This window comes from Artibeus jamaicensis, unplaced genomic scaffold, assembly GCF_021234435.1.
Source record: "Artibeus jamaicensis isolate MK-2021 breed Jamaican fruit bat unplaced genomic scaffold, CSHL_Jam_final contig_558, whole genome shotgun sequence".
NCBI classification, from domain to species: domain Eukaryota; kingdom Metazoa; phylum Chordata; class Mammalia; order Chiroptera; family Phyllostomidae; genus Artibeus; species Artibeus jamaicensis.
Genome location: NW_026521886.1, coordinates 4,545,317 through 4,563,640, shown reverse-complemented (window position 1 = coordinate 4,563,640; position 18,324 = coordinate 4,545,317). Strand labels below are relative to the sequence as shown.

Below are 18,324 nucleotides of genomic sequence, written 5' to 3'. Positions count from 1 at the left end.
CGACCACGGGGGAGACAGCGGGGCAGTGGGGCTGTGTGTTGACTGAGGTGGACAGGCAAGGGAGTGGGCGGTTGGACAGGGCCAGCAGGTCCCCACAGCAAGCGGCAGTGGAGGGCGCCCCCATTTCCCTGCTCTGACCCCACCTCCACATACCCCAGCAACTCTGAGTGGCCCGGCCCAGGTGAACCACCTAAGGCACTGCTCCTCCGCACCCAGCTGTGAGAAGCGGCAGAGGGGGTCGCCATTTCCCCCGCTCTGGCCCCGCCCCCACATACAGCGTCACAACCCAGCGACCTGGGAATCCAAGGCGCCCCTTCTCACTTAAAGGGCCCGAACAGACCAAGAATGGCGCAGGAGGATCTCAGAGCCCCAGAGCCAATAGATCTAAGCGATGAAGAAATAGCAAAACTCACAGACGCACAGTTTAAAACATTGGTGATCAGGATCCTCACAGAACTGGTTGATTATACCGACAAAGTAGACAAATATATGAAGGCGAAACTAATTGAAATGAATGGAATTGCACAGGACACCAATAGCAATGAAAAGGAAACTGGGACTCAAATCAATGGAGTGGACCAGAAGAAAGCAAATAATGGCCAAACAGAAAAGAGTCAAGAAGCAAGAATTCAAAGAAATGAGGAGAGTCTTAGGAACCTCCAGGACATCTTTAAACACTCCAACATCCGAATTATAGGGGTACCAGAAAGGGGAAAGGAACAGCCACCAGTGGAAAACTTATTTGAACAAATAATAAAGGAGAATTTCCCCAATCTGGCAAAGAAATAGACTTCCAGGAAATCCAGGAAGCTCAGAGAGTCCCAAAGAAGTTGGACCCAAGAAGGAACACACCAAGGCACATCATAATTACATTAGCCAAAATTAAAATGAAGGAGAGAATCCTAGAAGCAGCAAGAGCTAAGGGGACAGTCACCTACAAAGGAGTCCCCATCAGACTGTCAGTGGATTTCTCAAAAGAGACCTTACAGGCAAGAAGGGGCTGGAAAGAGGTATTCCAAGTCATGAAAGGCAAGGACCTACATCCAAGATTGCTCTATCCAGCAAAGTTTTCATTTAGAATGGAAGGACAGATAAAGTGCTTCTCAGATAAGATCAAATTCAAGGAGTTCATCATCACCAAGCCCTTATTATACGAAATGTTAAAGGGACTTATCTAAGAAAAAGAAGTTAAAGAAACATGAACAGTGAAAGGACAACAAACTCACAGTTAGTAACAACCACACCTAAAACAAAAGCAAACTAAAAGGACAGCTAGATCAGGAGTGGAAACATAGAAATGAAGATCTCAAGGAGGGTTAGCAACAGGGGAGTGGGAGGAGGAGAAGGGGGGAGAAGGGACAGAAAATAAGTAGCATAGACAGTAGATAGAAAATAGATGGTGGGGCAAGAATAGTATGGGAAATATAGAATCTAAAGGACTTGAGACACATGGTCATAAACTAAAGGGGGGGTAATGGTGGGGATGAGGGGTAGGGTGGAGGGGAATAAAGGGGGAATAGAACAACTGTAACAGCATAATCAATAAAAAAATTAAAAAATAATAATAATTCTACAATGAGCACAAGGATGCGCATCTTTTTGAATTAGTGTTTTGGATTTCTTGGATAGATACTCAGATGTGGGATTGCTGATTCACATGGTAGTTCTATTTTTAATTTTTTGAGAAATCTGTTGTGAATAGTAACTATAACCATGTGCAATCCAATGAACATGGTAACAGGGTTCCCTTTTCTCCACATCCTCAACAATACTTGTTGTTTGTTGATATGTTGATAGCCATTCTGACTGGTGTGAGGTTGTATTTCATTGTGGATTTAATTTGCATTTCTGTGATGATTAGTGACATTGAGCATCTTTTCATGTCTGTGGGCCATCTGTATGTTCTATTTGGAGAAATGTCTATTCAGGTTCTCTTTCCATTTTTTAATTAGATTGTTTGTCTTTTTCGGTGTTACATTGTATGAGTTCTTTGGAAATATTGGATATTAACCCCTCATTGGATGTACCATTGGTGAATTTCTTCTCCCAATTTGTACATTCTCTTTTTCTTTGCTTGGTTGTTTCTGTTGCTGTGAAAACACTTTTTAGTTTGTTTTGGTACTACCTGTTTATTTATTTCTTTTGGATATATTTTAGGAAACATATCAAAAAAATAATATTAAGAGCAAATGTCAGAGAGTTTACTGCCTATGTTTTCTTCTAGGAGTTTTATGGTTTGGGTCTCAAATTTTACTCTTTAAGCCACTTTTAGTTTATTCTCATGTATGATGCAAGTGGTCTAGTTTCATTTTTCTGTATGTATCTGCCTGGTTTTCCAAACACAATTTATTAAAAACTCTGTCTCTATCCCATTGTATATTGATGCCTCCTTAGTTATAGATTAATTGACCATATAAGGGTGGGTATATTTCTGAGTTCTCTATTTGGTTCTGTTGATTTATGTGTCTGCTTTTATGCAAGTACTGTACAGTTTTATTACAATAGTCTTATAGTGTAGTTTAATATTAGGTATTGTTATACCTCCAACTTTATTCCTCCAACTTTATTCTTGTTTCTCAAAATTGCTTTGGCTATTTGGGGTCTTTTGTGATTCCATAAAAATTATAGGAGTATTTGCTCTAGTTCTGTGAAAAATTCATGCATATTTTGATAGGAATTGCACTGAATCTACAGATTGCTTTGGGTAGTTAAAAATTTTTTAACCATGTTAATTCTTTCTACCCATTACCATGGCATATGATTCCATTTACTTGCATATTCGTCTATTTTTTTCTTCAATGTCTTATTTTCTAAGTACAGGTTTTTTACCTCCTTGGTTAACTTTATTCCTAGGTATTTTAATTTTCATTGCAATTGTAAAATGGGATTATTTTCTTAATTTCTCTTTCTGATAGTTAATTATTGGTATATAAAAATGCAAGCAATTTTTTAATATTAATTTGTATGATGCTACTTTCCTGAATACATTTATCTGTAATAGTGTTTTTTGGTGGACTCTTCAGGGTTCTCTATACATGATATCATGTCTTCTGCAAATAGTTTTATTTCTTCCTTTCCAATTTGGATGCCTTTTATTTCTTTTTCTTGTCTGACTGCTGTGGCTAGAACTTGCAATACTATGTTTAATAGAAGTGATGAAAGTGAACATCCTTATCTTGTTCTTGAATTTAAGAAAAATGCTTTTAGCTACCATTGAGTATGATGATAGATGTGGAATTTTTGTGTACAGCCTTTATTATGTTGGCATATGTTTCCTTTATTCCAAATTTGCTGAGATATTTTAGAAATTATAGATATCCTGGATTTTGTTAAATAATTTTTCTTTATCTATTGATATGACCATTTGATTTTATCCTTTATTACATTTATGTTATGTATCACATTAAATGATTTGCAGATGTTGAACTAACCTTGCATCCCAAGAATATATCCCTCTAGAACTTGATCATAATATATGATCTTGTTAATGTACTGCTAAATTTGGTTTGCTATTTTGTTGAGAATTTTTGCATCTATTTTCATCAAGATTATTGGCCTATAAATTTTCCTTTTTTGTTCAATGTGTTTATCTGGTTTTTAAATGACAGTCATAATTGAGCATGGGAGACTTCTCCCCTCCTCAATTTTTTTTGTAATAGTTTGAGAAGCATATGTGTTAATTCTTCTTGAATGTTTTATAAAATTCACCTAGGGAGCCATCTGGTATAGGACTTTTTGTATGTTGGGAATTTTTAAATTCGTGATTTAATTTTGTTGTAGTTAACAATCTGGCCACATTTTTTGTTTCTTCTTGACTCAGTCTTAGAAGACTGTACATTTTTAGAAACTTACCCATTTCTTTCAGGTTGTTCAATTTGTTGGCGTATACTTGTTCAAGTAGATTTTTTAATTTATTTTTTTATTGATTATGCCCTTACAGTTGTTCTATTCCCCCCTTCATTCCCCTCCACCCTACCCCCTGTCCCCACTATTACCCCCCCTTTAGTTTATGACCATGTGTCTCAAGTTCTTTAGATTCTATATTTCCCATACTATTCTTGCCCCACCATCTATTTTCTATCTACTGTCTATGCTACTTATTTTCTGTACCTTCTCCCCCCTTCTCCTCCTCCTACTCCCTTGCTGCTAACCCTCCTTGAGATCTTCATTTCTATGTTTCCACTCCTGATCTAGCTGTCCTTTTAGTTTGCTTTCATTTTAGGTGTGGTTGTTAATAACTGTGAGTTTGTTGTCCTTTCACTGTTCATGTTTCTTTAACTTCTTTTTCTTAGATAAGTCCCTTTAACATTTCGTATAATAAGGGCTTGGTGATGAACTCCTTGAATTTGATCTTATCTGAGAAGTACTTTATCTGTCCTTCCATTCTAAATGAAAACTTTGCTGGATAGAGCAATCTTGGTTGTAGGTCTTTGGTTTTCATGACTTGGAATACTACTTTCTAGCCCCTTCTTGCCTGTAAGGTCTCTTTTGAGAAATCAGCTGACAGTCTGATGGGAACTCCTTTGTAGGTGACTGTCCCCTTATATCTTGCTGCTTCTAGAATTCTCTCCTTCATTTTAATCTTGGCTAATGTAATTCTGATGTGCCTTGGTGTGTTCCTTCTTGGGTCCAACTTCTTTGGGACTCTGAGCTTCCTGGATCTCCTGGAAGTCTATTGACTTTGCCAAAATGGGGAAATTCTCCTTTATTATTTGTTCAAATAAGCTTTCCACTCATGGCTGTCCCTCTTCCCCTTCTGGTACCCCTATAATTCGGATGTTGGAGTGTTTAAAGATGTCCTGGAGGTTCCTAAGCCTCTCCTCATTTTCTTGAATTCTTGTTTCTTCATTATTTTCAGTTTGGTCATTTCTTTCTTCCTTCTGGTCCACTCCCTTGATTTGAGTCCCAGTTTCCTTTCCATTACCATTTCTTTCCTGTGCATTTCCATTCATTTCAATTAGTTTAGCCTTCATATGTTCCTCTAATTTGTGACTAAATCAACCAGTTCTTTGAGCATCCTGATCACCAGTGTTTTGAACTGTGCATCTAAAAGTTTGGCTATTTCTTCGTCACTTAGAGTTATGGGCTCTGGGACTTTGAGTTCTTCTTGAGCCATGTTTGGCCTGTTTGCACCCATTACATATGAGGAGGGGAACCTTAGCTGTTCACCAGGGTGGGGCCACCCAGGTCACTTGTTTGTGATGCTGTATGTGAGGGCGAGGTTAGAGCGGGACAATAGCAGTCCCCTATGCTGCTTCCTGCCACTGGGGCTTGAGTGGTGTGCCACACTGCTTGCTCCTTCGCTGTTTTATAGGTCTAGCTCAGGGGTTCCTTATCGTTGGACTTCAGTGTAGTTCAATTTTCTGTGTTATGGCTGCATTTTTGTTTTACTAAAACCTTGTTGTTTTTAAACTTGGTTGTGGGAGAAGGTACAGTGTTTCCACCTATGCCTCCATTTTGGTGGAAGTCTCTCTGCAGGGAACATTCTTATTCTAAATTACTAGCTCCTTCAATGATACTTCTGAGTTTAGGTGCTCCATTTCATGAACAAAACATTAGGTCCTCTGATCTATATTTAGTGGATATGCTTCTGCTCTTTTCCTATATAAACATGACAAAAGGGCGTTTTGGGATCATCCAGCCCAATCATCTCACTCTAAATATGGAAAGTTAATCATTCATTTGACAAATATGTTTATTTTTTTTACTTTTTTTTAGATTTTATTTATTTATTTTTAGAGAGAGGGGAAAGGAGAGAAAGAGGAAGGGAAACATCAATGCCTGGTTGCCTCCCAGTTATGTGACCTGACTGGGAATTGAACTGGTGACCATTTGATCTGCAGGCCAGCACTCAATCCACTGAGCCATGCTAGCCAAGGCAAACATGTTTAGGTCCCTTATTTTGTGCCAGGCATGAAACTCTACAAGGGGCAAGCACTAGAGAAGACAGAATAAAACAAAACATGAAATCTGCCCTGGAGAAGCTCATAAGTTATATTACCACCATGAGATGCAAACTACTCCAGAGTTATATAAAATGCAAAACCCTCTAGGAGCTTGCTGGAAGTTCTAAGAGATGGTACCCTGTCTAAAGTAACTAAGAGGCAGAGGCAGAAATGAAATCTCAACCCTGGTTGCTCAACTCTTAACACAAAGATCTTTTTCCCATGTGGTAGATTTCAGAAATGGCCACAAACAATTGTCTTTCTTCATCTTTGCTCTTTGGCTGTGTCCTCACACCCCACCTATGGCTGACTTGCTTTGACAATGAAACATTTGTAAAAGTTAACACAAGCATAGACTTGAAAAGCACTGACACATTGGGGTTTGCTCTCTTGTTGCTCTTAAAATGTTGCAACCCTAAGAACAAATTGGAGCTAGCTTGGTGAAGACTGAGAGACTATGTGAAGAACTGAAATGTTCCTACCAAACAGACTTCCAGATATGTGAGTAAATCCACCTGAGACAAGCACACCCCTTGCTTGCCCAGCAAATGCCTGCATAGGCAACAGCTGACTGCAGAAACATGAAGGAGCCCAGCCAAGACCAGTAGAATTTCCCAGCTGAGCCCAATACAGATTGTCAACTCACAGAATTGTTACCCAAAGTAATAATGCGCCCAGACTGCCCTGCTCACCCTGGTGGAGTAAATGGCAGGACACCATCTGCAGCAACAATTTCATTCCTGTAACACAAACATTTCCATACCACCCTCGATATACAACCAGGACTGAAGGAGAAAGACATGCCAAAGACTGAAGTGACTGAAGATACAGACCACTGAAAAACAAGTGGATGCTTTTTACAGAGATTGTTGGCATTGACTCCCAGTTGTACTTGCTAAAGCTGGTTTGGCTCCCCTGAAAGTCAGGAGTCATACCTCAAATATTGTCACAGAGGTTTTATGTGAGGTAAAGTGTCCAATTATGCTGTTATCTCAAAAGTAATTCACCACCAATGATTTCCTCATGGCTTTCTTGTGTCATTTGCCTTGTCAACTAAGCACCCAGCATCTACAGAAGTTTATCAGGAAGTTTTAAATTCAATAAAACAGAACTTAGTGTTAACTATTAAGTGAAAAAAAAGGAAATAACTTAAGTACTAGGGAAAAGCAGCATGCAGCCTGCTGTTAACAGGGAAAGTGGTAAAGGGAGGTTTATGAAGACCGCTATTATTTTCACTCTAGTTCTTTGTGACTAATGAAGGAGGTAAGAAATAATGGCCAGCAGCAAACAAGCCCAACACACAATCCTCAGAGCCACCAGATTGACCATGGAAGTAGCCAAAGAGGGAAAACTAAGCTATAAGAGCCAACACACACATCATTTACTGTGTGCCAGGCCTTGACTTGACACCTCTAACCTATACAACCACCCTGGGGAAAAATGTCTCATTAGTCCCCATTTTCCAAATGAGAGAACCAAAGCCCAGACAGGTCAAGGAATGTATCCACAGCCTCATGCCTCATCCATATGGGCTTGCTCTGGTCCCAGAGGTCCAGCTCCTGAGCCTAAGCTATTCTCCACTGCACCATTCTGCTTTGCTTCCCAAAAAGAACAGTTTTATCTAAAACATGTCTCTTCAATATCAACTGAACAGAAAAAAGAGGGCAACCCTTTTGAAATGTCTAAAAGCAGCAATTTCCTAACCAGTGCCTTTTGGCTCTAATCCTGGTGGCTGTAAATATCCCAGGAACAGCAACCTGCTTTGACAAAAAGAGTTCAACAGAGCCTATGTATGACCAAATCTGCAGCTTTTTCTTTACATTATTTTCTCCCCTTGCCCCCTTTTTATTTGGGAGTACCTTATCTCCTCTGCCACAGTCTTCTCTTATTTTCCTAAAGGCCCCATGGGCTCCTTACCCCCTACCTCTTCGTCATCTAAGTAAACCTCCTGCTGTGTTTCTGAGGTACATCTACCCCTATCACTCAGCCTCCTTGGGTACCACCTAGTGCCCACACACTTCTAACCTCTGAAAACAGAGCCACACAAACAAAGATGTGTCAGATGGCTCTGGCAGGAGAAGGAAGTTGGCACATTAAGACCTTTCCAATCCCTGCCCCAAACTGCATTTGTTCAAATCCCTGTTGGAAAGAAAGGGATAAACTGTGGTTTGAACTCATAAGAAGAAGGTGAGGGCACAACTCCTGAGAAACAGCATGTAGCAGAAGAAACACATTGTCAGGAGATTTACCTTGGTCCTATGCCAGCCCACTAGGTGACCTCATGATTACCCACAGAGACTTAGTCTTTTCATTTGTAAAATGTTTGGCACAGAGCATTGGGATTATGGAGCATGCTATTCTGAGAGGCTCATGGAGTCTGTGACCCATCTTCCTTTCCAGAAAAATGCATGTACCCTCAAAACCATGTCAAAATGTCCACAGACTCTAAAATTCTCCACCACCAACCTCAAAAACTCCTCAAGGTTAGGGATTGCTGGTTACTTCTAACAACACCTTAGTGCCCAAGTCTGAGTTTCTCCACCAGAAAAAAAAATCTAGCTCTGTTAGTAACATGCTCATATGCCCCTTTCCTCTTGCCGCAACAGATTCATTCATTCAATACACATTTATTAAGCTCCTTCTTAGGGCTGGCCACTGTTCTAGACGAAGGGCACAACATGTACACATAGAAACAAAACACTGAGGACCTGCATTTTAGTGGGAGAAGTGCATCACAGTTTCTGTAGTTTAAGCCTTTCTTAGGTCATTCATTCCCAACATCTGCTCTCTGGAGGTAGCAATATAATATTACAGAGGCACAAGTGCCTTAAATGTAGCACAGGTGTGATTATTTCACAAAGAGAATCTATTAATTCTGCCCTGTGGAACCTTGTAAATATTCATGTTTTGAAAACTTGTTCAAGGAAAGGAAGATCAAATTCCCCAAACCCTAACATTAACTGAGGTTACACTTGTATAAACCCTTTCCTTCTATTCTCCCTTCTCCTCTTCCTTCTTTCCTTCCACTTTTTTCTCCCCCTTCCACCCTTCTATCCTTTCTTCCTTTCTTTTCCACTAGAACATTGATAGAGCTGTTACCCCAGGAGAATCAGTGTGTTTGAACCTTTTTGGAAAAGATAAGGCATGCATTTTTGTCACTGCACACAGGAGGATTTGTTGGGCACCAGGGGAAGAAATAAATGGTCAGAAGAGCCTGGGAGAGAGGCACATTAGGGAAGGCAATGAATGTGAACTTGGGCAGCTGCAACTGGAGTAAAACACAATGCACAGCTTCTCCTGTAGCCCTGCCAGCTACACACAACTTCCTGTTGTAGCTGATAAGGCCTTCAAATTCACAGAGAACAACTTCAATCCTAGTTCCACTCAATGACCACCATCAGCATTCTCTCACCCACCCTTAATGAACAAGACTCTGAGTAATGAAAGGAATCTTCTGCCAACAAGAACCTTGGATGACCCTAAAATATGGGACAAGGGTCATCTTGTAATCTCAGCTGTAAAAATTCACACTGCCAAAGGCTATTTCTTCCATTTTATAAAATAATCAATAGTTTGGTTTGCATTCATGGACAAAGTGCATCTGAGATTAAGATCCAAACCTAAAAGGTGCTGATAAATAGACAATGATGGACAATGGTTGCTATTCAGGAAGTAGCTTACTTTGCTATTTTTTTCTTAGACTCCACTAGAAAACAAAGCCATATTTGTATTTGCAGAACATTCTTATAGCAACTGGAAGAAATTATCCCTTAACAAAGCTGTTGGAAAAATCAACTGCAAGAATTGCAACTGGCCTTTTCTATTACCATCAAAAGATCTTTGCTATTCAAAGAATTTTTACAAAGGAGCCCACAAGAGCAGCCCTACTTAAAAATAAGGCAGTTTATTACAACAAAGGCAGAAGCATCAGAGGGAGAAATAACAGCTTCATACAAGACAATAAAACTTTCAGAAATTCTTAAAATAGGCAAAAGAAAAAAAGATAGGCAAAACAAAATTGAGGCACTATTAAAAGGCAGTAATCTGATTAAAAATAATATGACATTGTTATAAGATGAACAGTAAGGTTAATTTCCTCAGAGTTTAAGTGCAAATTTCATGAAATAATTCTTATAAGTCAAAGGCACTTAATTTTTTAAAAAATATTTTATGTATTTAATTTTTTTAGAGAGGGGAAAGGGAGAGAGAGAAACATCAATGTGTGGTTGCTTCTCATGTGCCCCCAACTGAGGACCCGGCCCACAACCCAGGCATGTGCTCCGACTGGGAGTCAAACTGGTGACTCTCTGGTTCGCAGGCCAGCTCTCAATCCACTGAGGTACACCAGCCAGGGCAAAGGCACTTAATTTTAGATTCCTCATTGTGAGGAGACAATGTAATACATGATTTCCTTCTCCCCTTCACTGAAATGAACCTGTACTTGTCAGTCATATTATACTGGTGATATTTGAAGTACAATTTAGTTACTTGGCCAAGCTCCCTCACCTTCATTTCTCCTACTGGTGTACTCCAGGCCTGCTCCAGTGAAGTGTCCCATAGCATTGGGTGGCTCCACCTGAATTCACTGTCAGAGAGCAGCCCTGGCATCTTTGGAGCAGAGGATAATCTAAAGGTGTATTCTGGAAAGGAGAAGCCCATGTCCTGTTGTGTGCCCATTACTCAGGAAGACACTTGAGAGCCTTCCTTACCTCCCTCCACTACCCACCATCACTGTATAATCAACTTTCATCTCCCCATCCACTACTGCCATGCAGTGCCACCACTATACTGTGGCTCAGACTTCTTCACCTGTCCTGTGGATTACTGCAGACACCTCCAATCAAGTGATTGTACAAGTAACTTCCTGGCTTAAAACCTGTCATGTGCCCTCCAACCCCCAAAGGTTCAATTCTAAGTTTATAGTTTGGCCTGCAGGATCCCCCAGGCCTGGCTCCCTTCCACTTCTTTAGATTCATTCAGTTGTTATCAGTGTTTTATGCCCAGTAATGCCATGCTGCTGTAGCTCCTGCTTTTCTACCCCAACTCTCTGCTCTATCACACCCTTTTCACAGGTGAAATACCATTCAAGGGTACTGGCTGAAAGGATGAACAGAAAGTAAAATCCAGCCAACACTTTGCTCACCATACCACACATCTGAGAGGCTCTATCTACCCAGATAGACTCTCTTTTTAAATTTGCACAAAAACTCTGCCTAGCTAAATTGTGGTTCTATCTCTGAGTACTTGTCACATTGTATGCTAATTGTCCATGTGTTCATCCCTCCTCCCAGTCCTTGTCAAACAAAACGGTCTTTGACACTCTATCACTGGTGCCCAACACAAGGCCTGGAATATGTAGACTTGTTGAATGGGAGGGTGACTATAGCTGAACTGGAAGAGCAGGGACACTGGCAGAACCTGGGAAACTGTCTCCTTAAGATGCTCTGGGGAGCTTATGAGCTAATCTAGCTCCTCCCAATCAGGGAGGAGGGCCAAGGGGCTGGGCTTGAGGGGAACTCATCTGTCTTCATAGAGATAAACACAATGGAGTTCAAAATGGCTCCTTTCAGGGACAAATAGGGATGTGATTTGGTGGACCTTGGGGATGTAATAACCAAAGGTAAATAATGTGGTAACACCTAATCAAACAGAACATAGCAGGGGCTGCACAGGAGGCAGAAACACCCAAGGATATAAGCAGAATCCATGGCACATTAGCTCAGAACCCTAGACTGGGGGAAAGAAAGGCACCACATAACAGACTTACGACCTGATTAGAAAGCCTTAGAGGGAGGACAGGGGAGGGAAATGCCCATCTCATCTATGAAAACAAAATTTCCAGAAGACAGTGGGTATAGAAATTATGTCCAGAGAGCTGGTGAGAACTCTGCATCTACATGGTCTGGATCCAGTTGGCTGGGAGGGGCTCTTATCTTCTGGAGCCACAGATGATACACTCAAGTGGCTAGCAGCTGATATGAGGAGGATATTATGAGGGTGGCAAGGAGGGAGAGTGTTTTTTAGCATATAAATATATTCCGGCTTCAGGGAATTGGGTCTCCAGGTGGGAGAAAATGTCCTAAGAGGGCATTGTCCAAAACTCTAAACAGCTTAGGAAGGCTTCTTGGAGAAAGAGATCAATGTGACCCAGGAAAGAACAGTGCAGAGGTAGGGAATGTCAGTCGAGTTTCACTAAGGATGGGGTGAGAGGGAGCAATGAATAAGGAATAAGGAGGGAAGCAGAGGGAGAGGGATCCTGGGTTTCTTGATTCTCAATCCACTGACAATGGTCACCAGAACTAATGCCACATTACTCTTGTATAGTCCTCTTTCTCTATGTCCCACTTCTAGCCCACATCACCAAGAGGAAAATCTGGAAACCACACCATCAGCAGACTACCTGGGGGCAGGTCAGATTGGTGGAGCTGTGAAAATAAGAGGCATCCATGGTAAGGGTGTGGCTGCAGAGTTACTGGAGGAAAAACCAGGTTATTGAAGTCAAAGGCAAAAAAGGAAAAGAAGGCAAAGCCAGCAAAGTCTGGGGCTTATGTTCTGGAAAATCTCTTAAAATGTAGAGGAACTTGGAACAAACGCTAAACAGAATTTTCAAAGGTGAGTAATTTGTGATTCTCCAGGAAGGGTGAAAGGGCTTCCCTCCCTAGGGGTTTGCATCAGGACATCTACAAGTGGAGAGAAAACTGCATGTTGAAACAGCTCCCTCAGTACACCAGTTGTTTTCACAAATAGAAGCTACAGAAAAGAAAGCTTATCAGCTCTTCAGAGTTGAACAGCTGCCCAGATACAAAGTCCACGTGACATGAGAGAGGTATCTTTAAAGAGAGATGAAGAACACCAAAGTATTTTTTCAGCATGAATTAACTTAGTGTCAGGCCTTACTGATGAACTGAATGTGCTAGGAGTTGCAGTTATGTAATCATAATTACAGTGTGATCTACAGCCTTCCTGGTCAGACAGAATCAAAGGATTTGGAGGGAATCAAGTCATCAAATTGAGTATTATTTCAGACCACCCACAGCATCCCCTAACAATGTTATACAGTTAGTCATTCACCATTTGGGGCAGGAGCACCTAACTATCCTGAAAATGGCCAAGTAATATTCAGACATTAATTTAAAATTGTCCTTTAAATGGATTGAGGGCTACTTGATATACTGAATTCAAAAGTGCTAAATATTACCAAAGGTCACAAAAGCCCACAAAGCAACTCAACCTCCACCTGGGCCAGTCTCCACTACTCTGCCAATACCATCAGTGAAATTTGTTGAAGAACCAGTATTTCAAAATTCCAAAGTACTAAAAAATCTCTATAAAGCAGCCAGTCCCTTGGTGCATCATAAGATTTTTTTGTTTCAGAATGGATATATAACTTTAGTCTACTTCCCACTTTTAATATATTATGAACAAATTATTAGGGAGAATTACTTGTTTTATTATTCTTTACTAACAAAAAATGTAAGCATTTATCAAGAAGGCACTACTTATGAAACAATTAAGGAAAGCAATCGATTTGGAACCAAACAAATCTGGACAACTGTTAGTTGGGTAATCTTGGACTTCTGTTTCTCATTTGTAAAATGGGAATAATAATGGTAGTTGTCTCACAGTTGATGTAAAAATAAAATAAGATCATGTCTATATAGAGTCTAGTCTAGACCTCAGAACATACTTGATAATTAATATAATTCTGCTATGTCTAAGTCTAACATTTGTTATGATCATAAATAAATACTAGTAGATGAGCATAAATTTGCCTTGGTATTGTAGGTTTAAAATCTCTGCTTTATAATGACTAAATCCTAGCCTGCTATATTTAAAACAGCATTGTGCTTGGACATACATTGTAATGACTATTCCAAGAAATACTCGCCTCTTTTTCAGGATCTGGTATGAGGAGGCTGGCATTTACAAAGCCATAATTTGTTCCCATAAGCAACTTAAGCCTGTTTCCCAGCTATGGCTGACACCTGTGACCTAGTATTGCTCTGAGCTACCTGGTCTTGGAGCTCAGCATGTCCTCTAAGGGCAGGATATTCTGGCAGTGTTCTGGGCAGGCCCAAGGAGCTGGAGGCAACTTCTTGACCAAACCAGTGCCAATTAAGGGAGGCAGACACAGACCCCTATGTGTAAGACAGCCCCTGGGTGGCTTCTGAGGTCCCAAGGACCTTGTGAGAAAGATTTTAAAAAGGAACAGAGTGAACAAGGAGAGAGAAGGTGACATTTGCCTGCTTTCCTCCCATGCATGGTAGAGCAGGGAAGACCCTTAGTTGAACTAGATAGGAGAAGCCTGGAAGACAGTCCCTGGAGGAAATAGGCTGCAGCCAGTGGTGACTTTCAGTCTTCTCCCCACTAAAAGCAGCAGGCAGAAATGTTGAAATGCAGTAGCAGAGATATCCTAGACTAGGGTTGTCAAACTCATTTTCACCAGGGCCACATCAGCCTCGAGGTTGTCTTCAAACTGCCGAATGTAATTTCAACTCCTTAACAGTCAAAGAATAGTTACATTTATACAGTCCTAAAATTACTTCAGCCCTTTGAAGGCAACCATGAAGCTGATGTGACCCCCAGCTAAAATGAGTTTGACACCCCTGTCCTAGACCATGCAAGAGGGCAATCTACCCAGCAGCTGGAACAGACCAGCTGGACTCAGTTATTAAGATATGGAAGCACTTTGTATCAGTTGTCATAAATCTCTGACCTGAGGCCCCCACTGCCTATCCACCGTTCTAGCTGCCATGATCTCTCCTCCAGTACCCCCTAGCCATCCCTAATAAGCAGGAAGCACATGGTTAACATCTGTCACTGCAAGAGGCCACCAGAACTTTCTCTTTGGTCTGGGCTGGTTGTGAAATGTTTTAAAGATCCCTGACATACGGAAACTCCCAACCCCAAAAGTGGGTTTATTGATCTTCATCATCTCTAGGGAATAGAGAAGGAGTTCTTAGGGGAGTGGGTTAAGGGTGGGCTCTCGACCTCAGACCAGACCACCTGTGTTAGATACTGCCTCTATGAATTTGGCTGTCACCTGACTACCCTAGCCACACTTCTCCTCTAAAGCCCAAGGCCCAATTTCCTCCACTTGTCCACCCAATTCTATATTTCTATCAGTACCTGTCCCACTATAAACACTGACTTCCAACTGGGTTGCCATCTCTGACCCGAACAAAAGTGAAGCAGCAGGGAGCTCACCACAATGCAGCATCAGCATGGAGACTGTGAAAACTACTCATAGCCAGCCAGCCTTTCCTGACCCACTCACCCACCACTCTGTCTCCATTTGAAGACTTAGGGCCTTCTGTTTTTCACTGACCCCGAACTAGGACAACCTCCCATTTCAACCAAGAAAGCCCCCAAAGTCTGAGACTTGGACATTAAAAACTACTTTCAGTTCTTTGTACTCTTTTTTATACTGAAAAATAACTCACCAGTTACCACTAAGTTTTTAGAAATTAAACCCAAAACATGTAATTCTACATCCAGTTAGGTCAAAGTAGAGAATATATCAGAATGGAGCATAAAGATAATGCTTGACAACACTCCCTCCATCTGACACACATGCATATATGGGCATATTCACTCTTCTCTAGAGAAAGTCTTTAAGAAAGATATTTCCAGAACTGTTAGGAACTATTAGCCCATTATGATAGCCAGTTTGTATAGCTTCCTTGAAGCTATAAGTTTAAGGCAGATCTTTAAAAAGTTCATAGCTCTGATTTTTTAATGTGCATTTACCTGAATTGTACACCTTGTTGAAGATAGAGATATTTTATAATTGTGCTATGGTTAGGTGATTACTGAAACACAAAGGAAGATATAATCTCACCATATTATGTCCCATAGGAAACAAGAGGCTTAGGAAGAAGCAGGTAAAATGTCCATGGCATGGAAACCATTCATCACTAGGCTGATTGGTTACCACAAATAATTTCCTTCCCTGTACAACACAAACAAGCAGGGTTGTCTCTGTCTCATACAAGAGAAGAAGAGCAGAATGAGACCAGCTGTCTTATTATGTATAGTCTCAATGTCTGCTTCTAATAGTAAGACAACCCTGGATGGAAAATGTACAAAGTAACTGAGCTGGCAAGAAATCGGAAGGAAATACCCAGACCTCTTGCTTCCCAGTTAAAGTATGACACTTTCTGAAGCTCACAAACCAACAGGAAAAGAGAACAAAGGTTACTATGTATAACTATAATTTTAACTTTCTTATCTGTTTAGGTGGTTTTCTGTAATTGTTGGGTTTAATTTTAAAGAAATGCTTGTACAACAGGAAATCAACTCCAGTACAAAAAATAAAGTCATGTGGAATTCTTGAAAACTGCCATACGGTAGAATGCCTATCCTAGTTATAATGAAAATAGAACTCCTACTTCTTAACTTAAAAAGAAGATAAAGTACAAATCTCAGCTTTGTTAGCATAGCTGAATCTAATGTTAAAGTGGCATGTAAAGCATATCATGGAGACAGCACCCTCACAGGAGAGGCTACATAGAGAGGAGAGGCAGGTGTGAAGGCTCCCAGCATCTGGGAGAGACTTACTTGGGAGTGCCAGTGGGTTTCCAGTACCTGCAGAAGAGGTACTGTCCATCAGCATTGACCAAATGAGGCAGGTCCTGATATGGAACACTCTGTGGAGTCCTCCTGGGAGAACTTTCCTCTGGCATTCTGAAAGGATCTCCAAGTTCTTGGAAGAAAAAAGGACATATTCCAAATCAGCAACATGGCAAAAACAGAGAGGAAAGCCTTGCCAGTAACATTTTTAAGTAGTTTTAAAAAACCTCCATTTCGAAGGTTAAACAAGTACATATATTTCTTTCAATTTCTTCAACACTGAAAAGTCCCATTTGTTCTTAAGAAAATACTCACTTTATTTTGTAAGTGCCTCATTACAGCTTTTCCCCCTTCCCATCTGTGTTTATTTTAAATCCTTTCAGGAAACTTCATCTTAAAGACTATTTTAGCTGTAATCAAGTGGAAATTATAGTTAGCTCTGTGGGTATAAAGACCCAGCTGCAAGAAGACCCAGCCATCTTCACATTCACCAGGAAGTTTCAAGGGGACACAATAATGAGATGACGATGTTCCCGTTAATTCCTTCTGCCCAAAATTCCAAAGATGCCTAGTGGACGGACCTGTTTCCATCATGTCCTGGTTTTTGCATTCCACAACCACGACAGCCTGGAGAATCAGAGCCAGACAGATAAAGGCTGATCCCTCATCCCCGCGGAGCGGTATCAAGCACTGGGAGCCACTGTCGCCTTCCCAGCGCCCTGCCCCCAAATCCTGCCTTTTGGGCGCTAGGGGTGCTGAACCCGGCAGCTTGCTTCTAGCTCTCACTGACAAGCTCTACTTCGAGTCATCACTTTTCCTAAGCAAATCGCCAAAGGAGCTTGGAAAAGGGAGGGGCAGAGAACCCAGCATCCACTGCTGGAGAAACTGGGAAAATGCTCAGCTCACATCGGGGCAGCACGCACACCAAGGCAGCTCGCACAAGCACACAAGAGTGTCCCCGAAATAAAGTCACCCCCGTGCCTCCTGAAAAACTTTGTTTCCTGCCAGTATGCGACATTGCAGGGAATGGAGTCCAGCAGTTGTCACTGGAAATGCCACGGGGAAAACCTGGAGACTTCACCCTGGTCTCTGCGCGGGGTCTCCGGGGTCTGGGCAGTGGAGTTGATGCGGACAAGTTGGTTTGGGGACTGGTGGGAGGGAGCGAGGAGTGCGCGCGCGCACATATATATATATATATATATATATATATATATATATATATATATATATATATATACCAGCTCGTGCACAATCGTGCACACACACGCGCGCACAAGGGAGTGTAGGAGCCCACGCCCCGCGGACCAGGGCCCCCGAAGCTGCTCCCACCCTTGGTGACGGCACTTGTAGTCTGGGGCGAGGACCGGGAGGCAGTTACCGGAGCCACGAGCGCCGCTTTCGAGTTCCAAAGGCTGGGGGTCCTAGTCTGCAGCGGGTCAGGGTTGGGCTGAGCTGTGTGCCGCCGGGCTCCGGCTCCGTAGCTACAGGGTGCGGTGACAGAGCCGCCAGTTTATCCCTGGTCAGGCTTGCGGTGGGGGTGGCTGGCGGTGGGTGGGGACACCAGAGACTGGCAGGCGGAGCAGGGAGGCGGCGCCCAGGACCCACGTGTGCCTGGCCCTTGGGAAGGAGCTGGGACGCAACCCCTGAACTCACACACAGGCTCCTTCTGCCTGCCTCCTGGGCTTCCACGCCCCAGGGTAGCCTCTGGGGGACTGCCACAGGTCCCTGAAAGAAGCTAGACTCTCAGAAGCCTCAGCGTGTGGATATGCCAAACCCATGGGCACACGCACACACACCATGCAGGCAC

At 41.9% G+C, this 18,324-nt stretch overlaps 1 protein-coding gene across 8 annotated transcripts in view; it reads right to left on the bottom strand.

Moving 5' to 3' along the window:
• MGLL (monoglyceride lipase) overlaps positions 1-18,056 on the bottom strand; it is a 201,363-nt gene extending 183,307 nt beyond the window's left edge. For 2 of the 8 annotated variants that reach the window (XM_053670314.1, XM_053670315.1), the window contains exons 1-2: positions 17,099-17,179; positions 16,506-16,650 (exon numbers count right to left, since the gene is read on the bottom strand). In XM_053670314.1, coding sequence (XP_053526289.1) covers positions 16,506-16,650; positions 17,099-17,111 — 158 coding nt within the window. In that variant the 5' untranslated portion in view covers positions 17,112-17,179. Of the gene's footprint in view, positions 1-16,505; positions 16,651-17,098; positions 17,269-17,846 lie in introns of those variants that run through there. The other 6 variants (XM_053670313.1, XM_053670311.1, XM_053670318.1 and 3 more) reach the window with 6 other exon arrangements.
• Between the last annotated feature and the right edge of the window lie 268 nt (positions 18,057-18,324).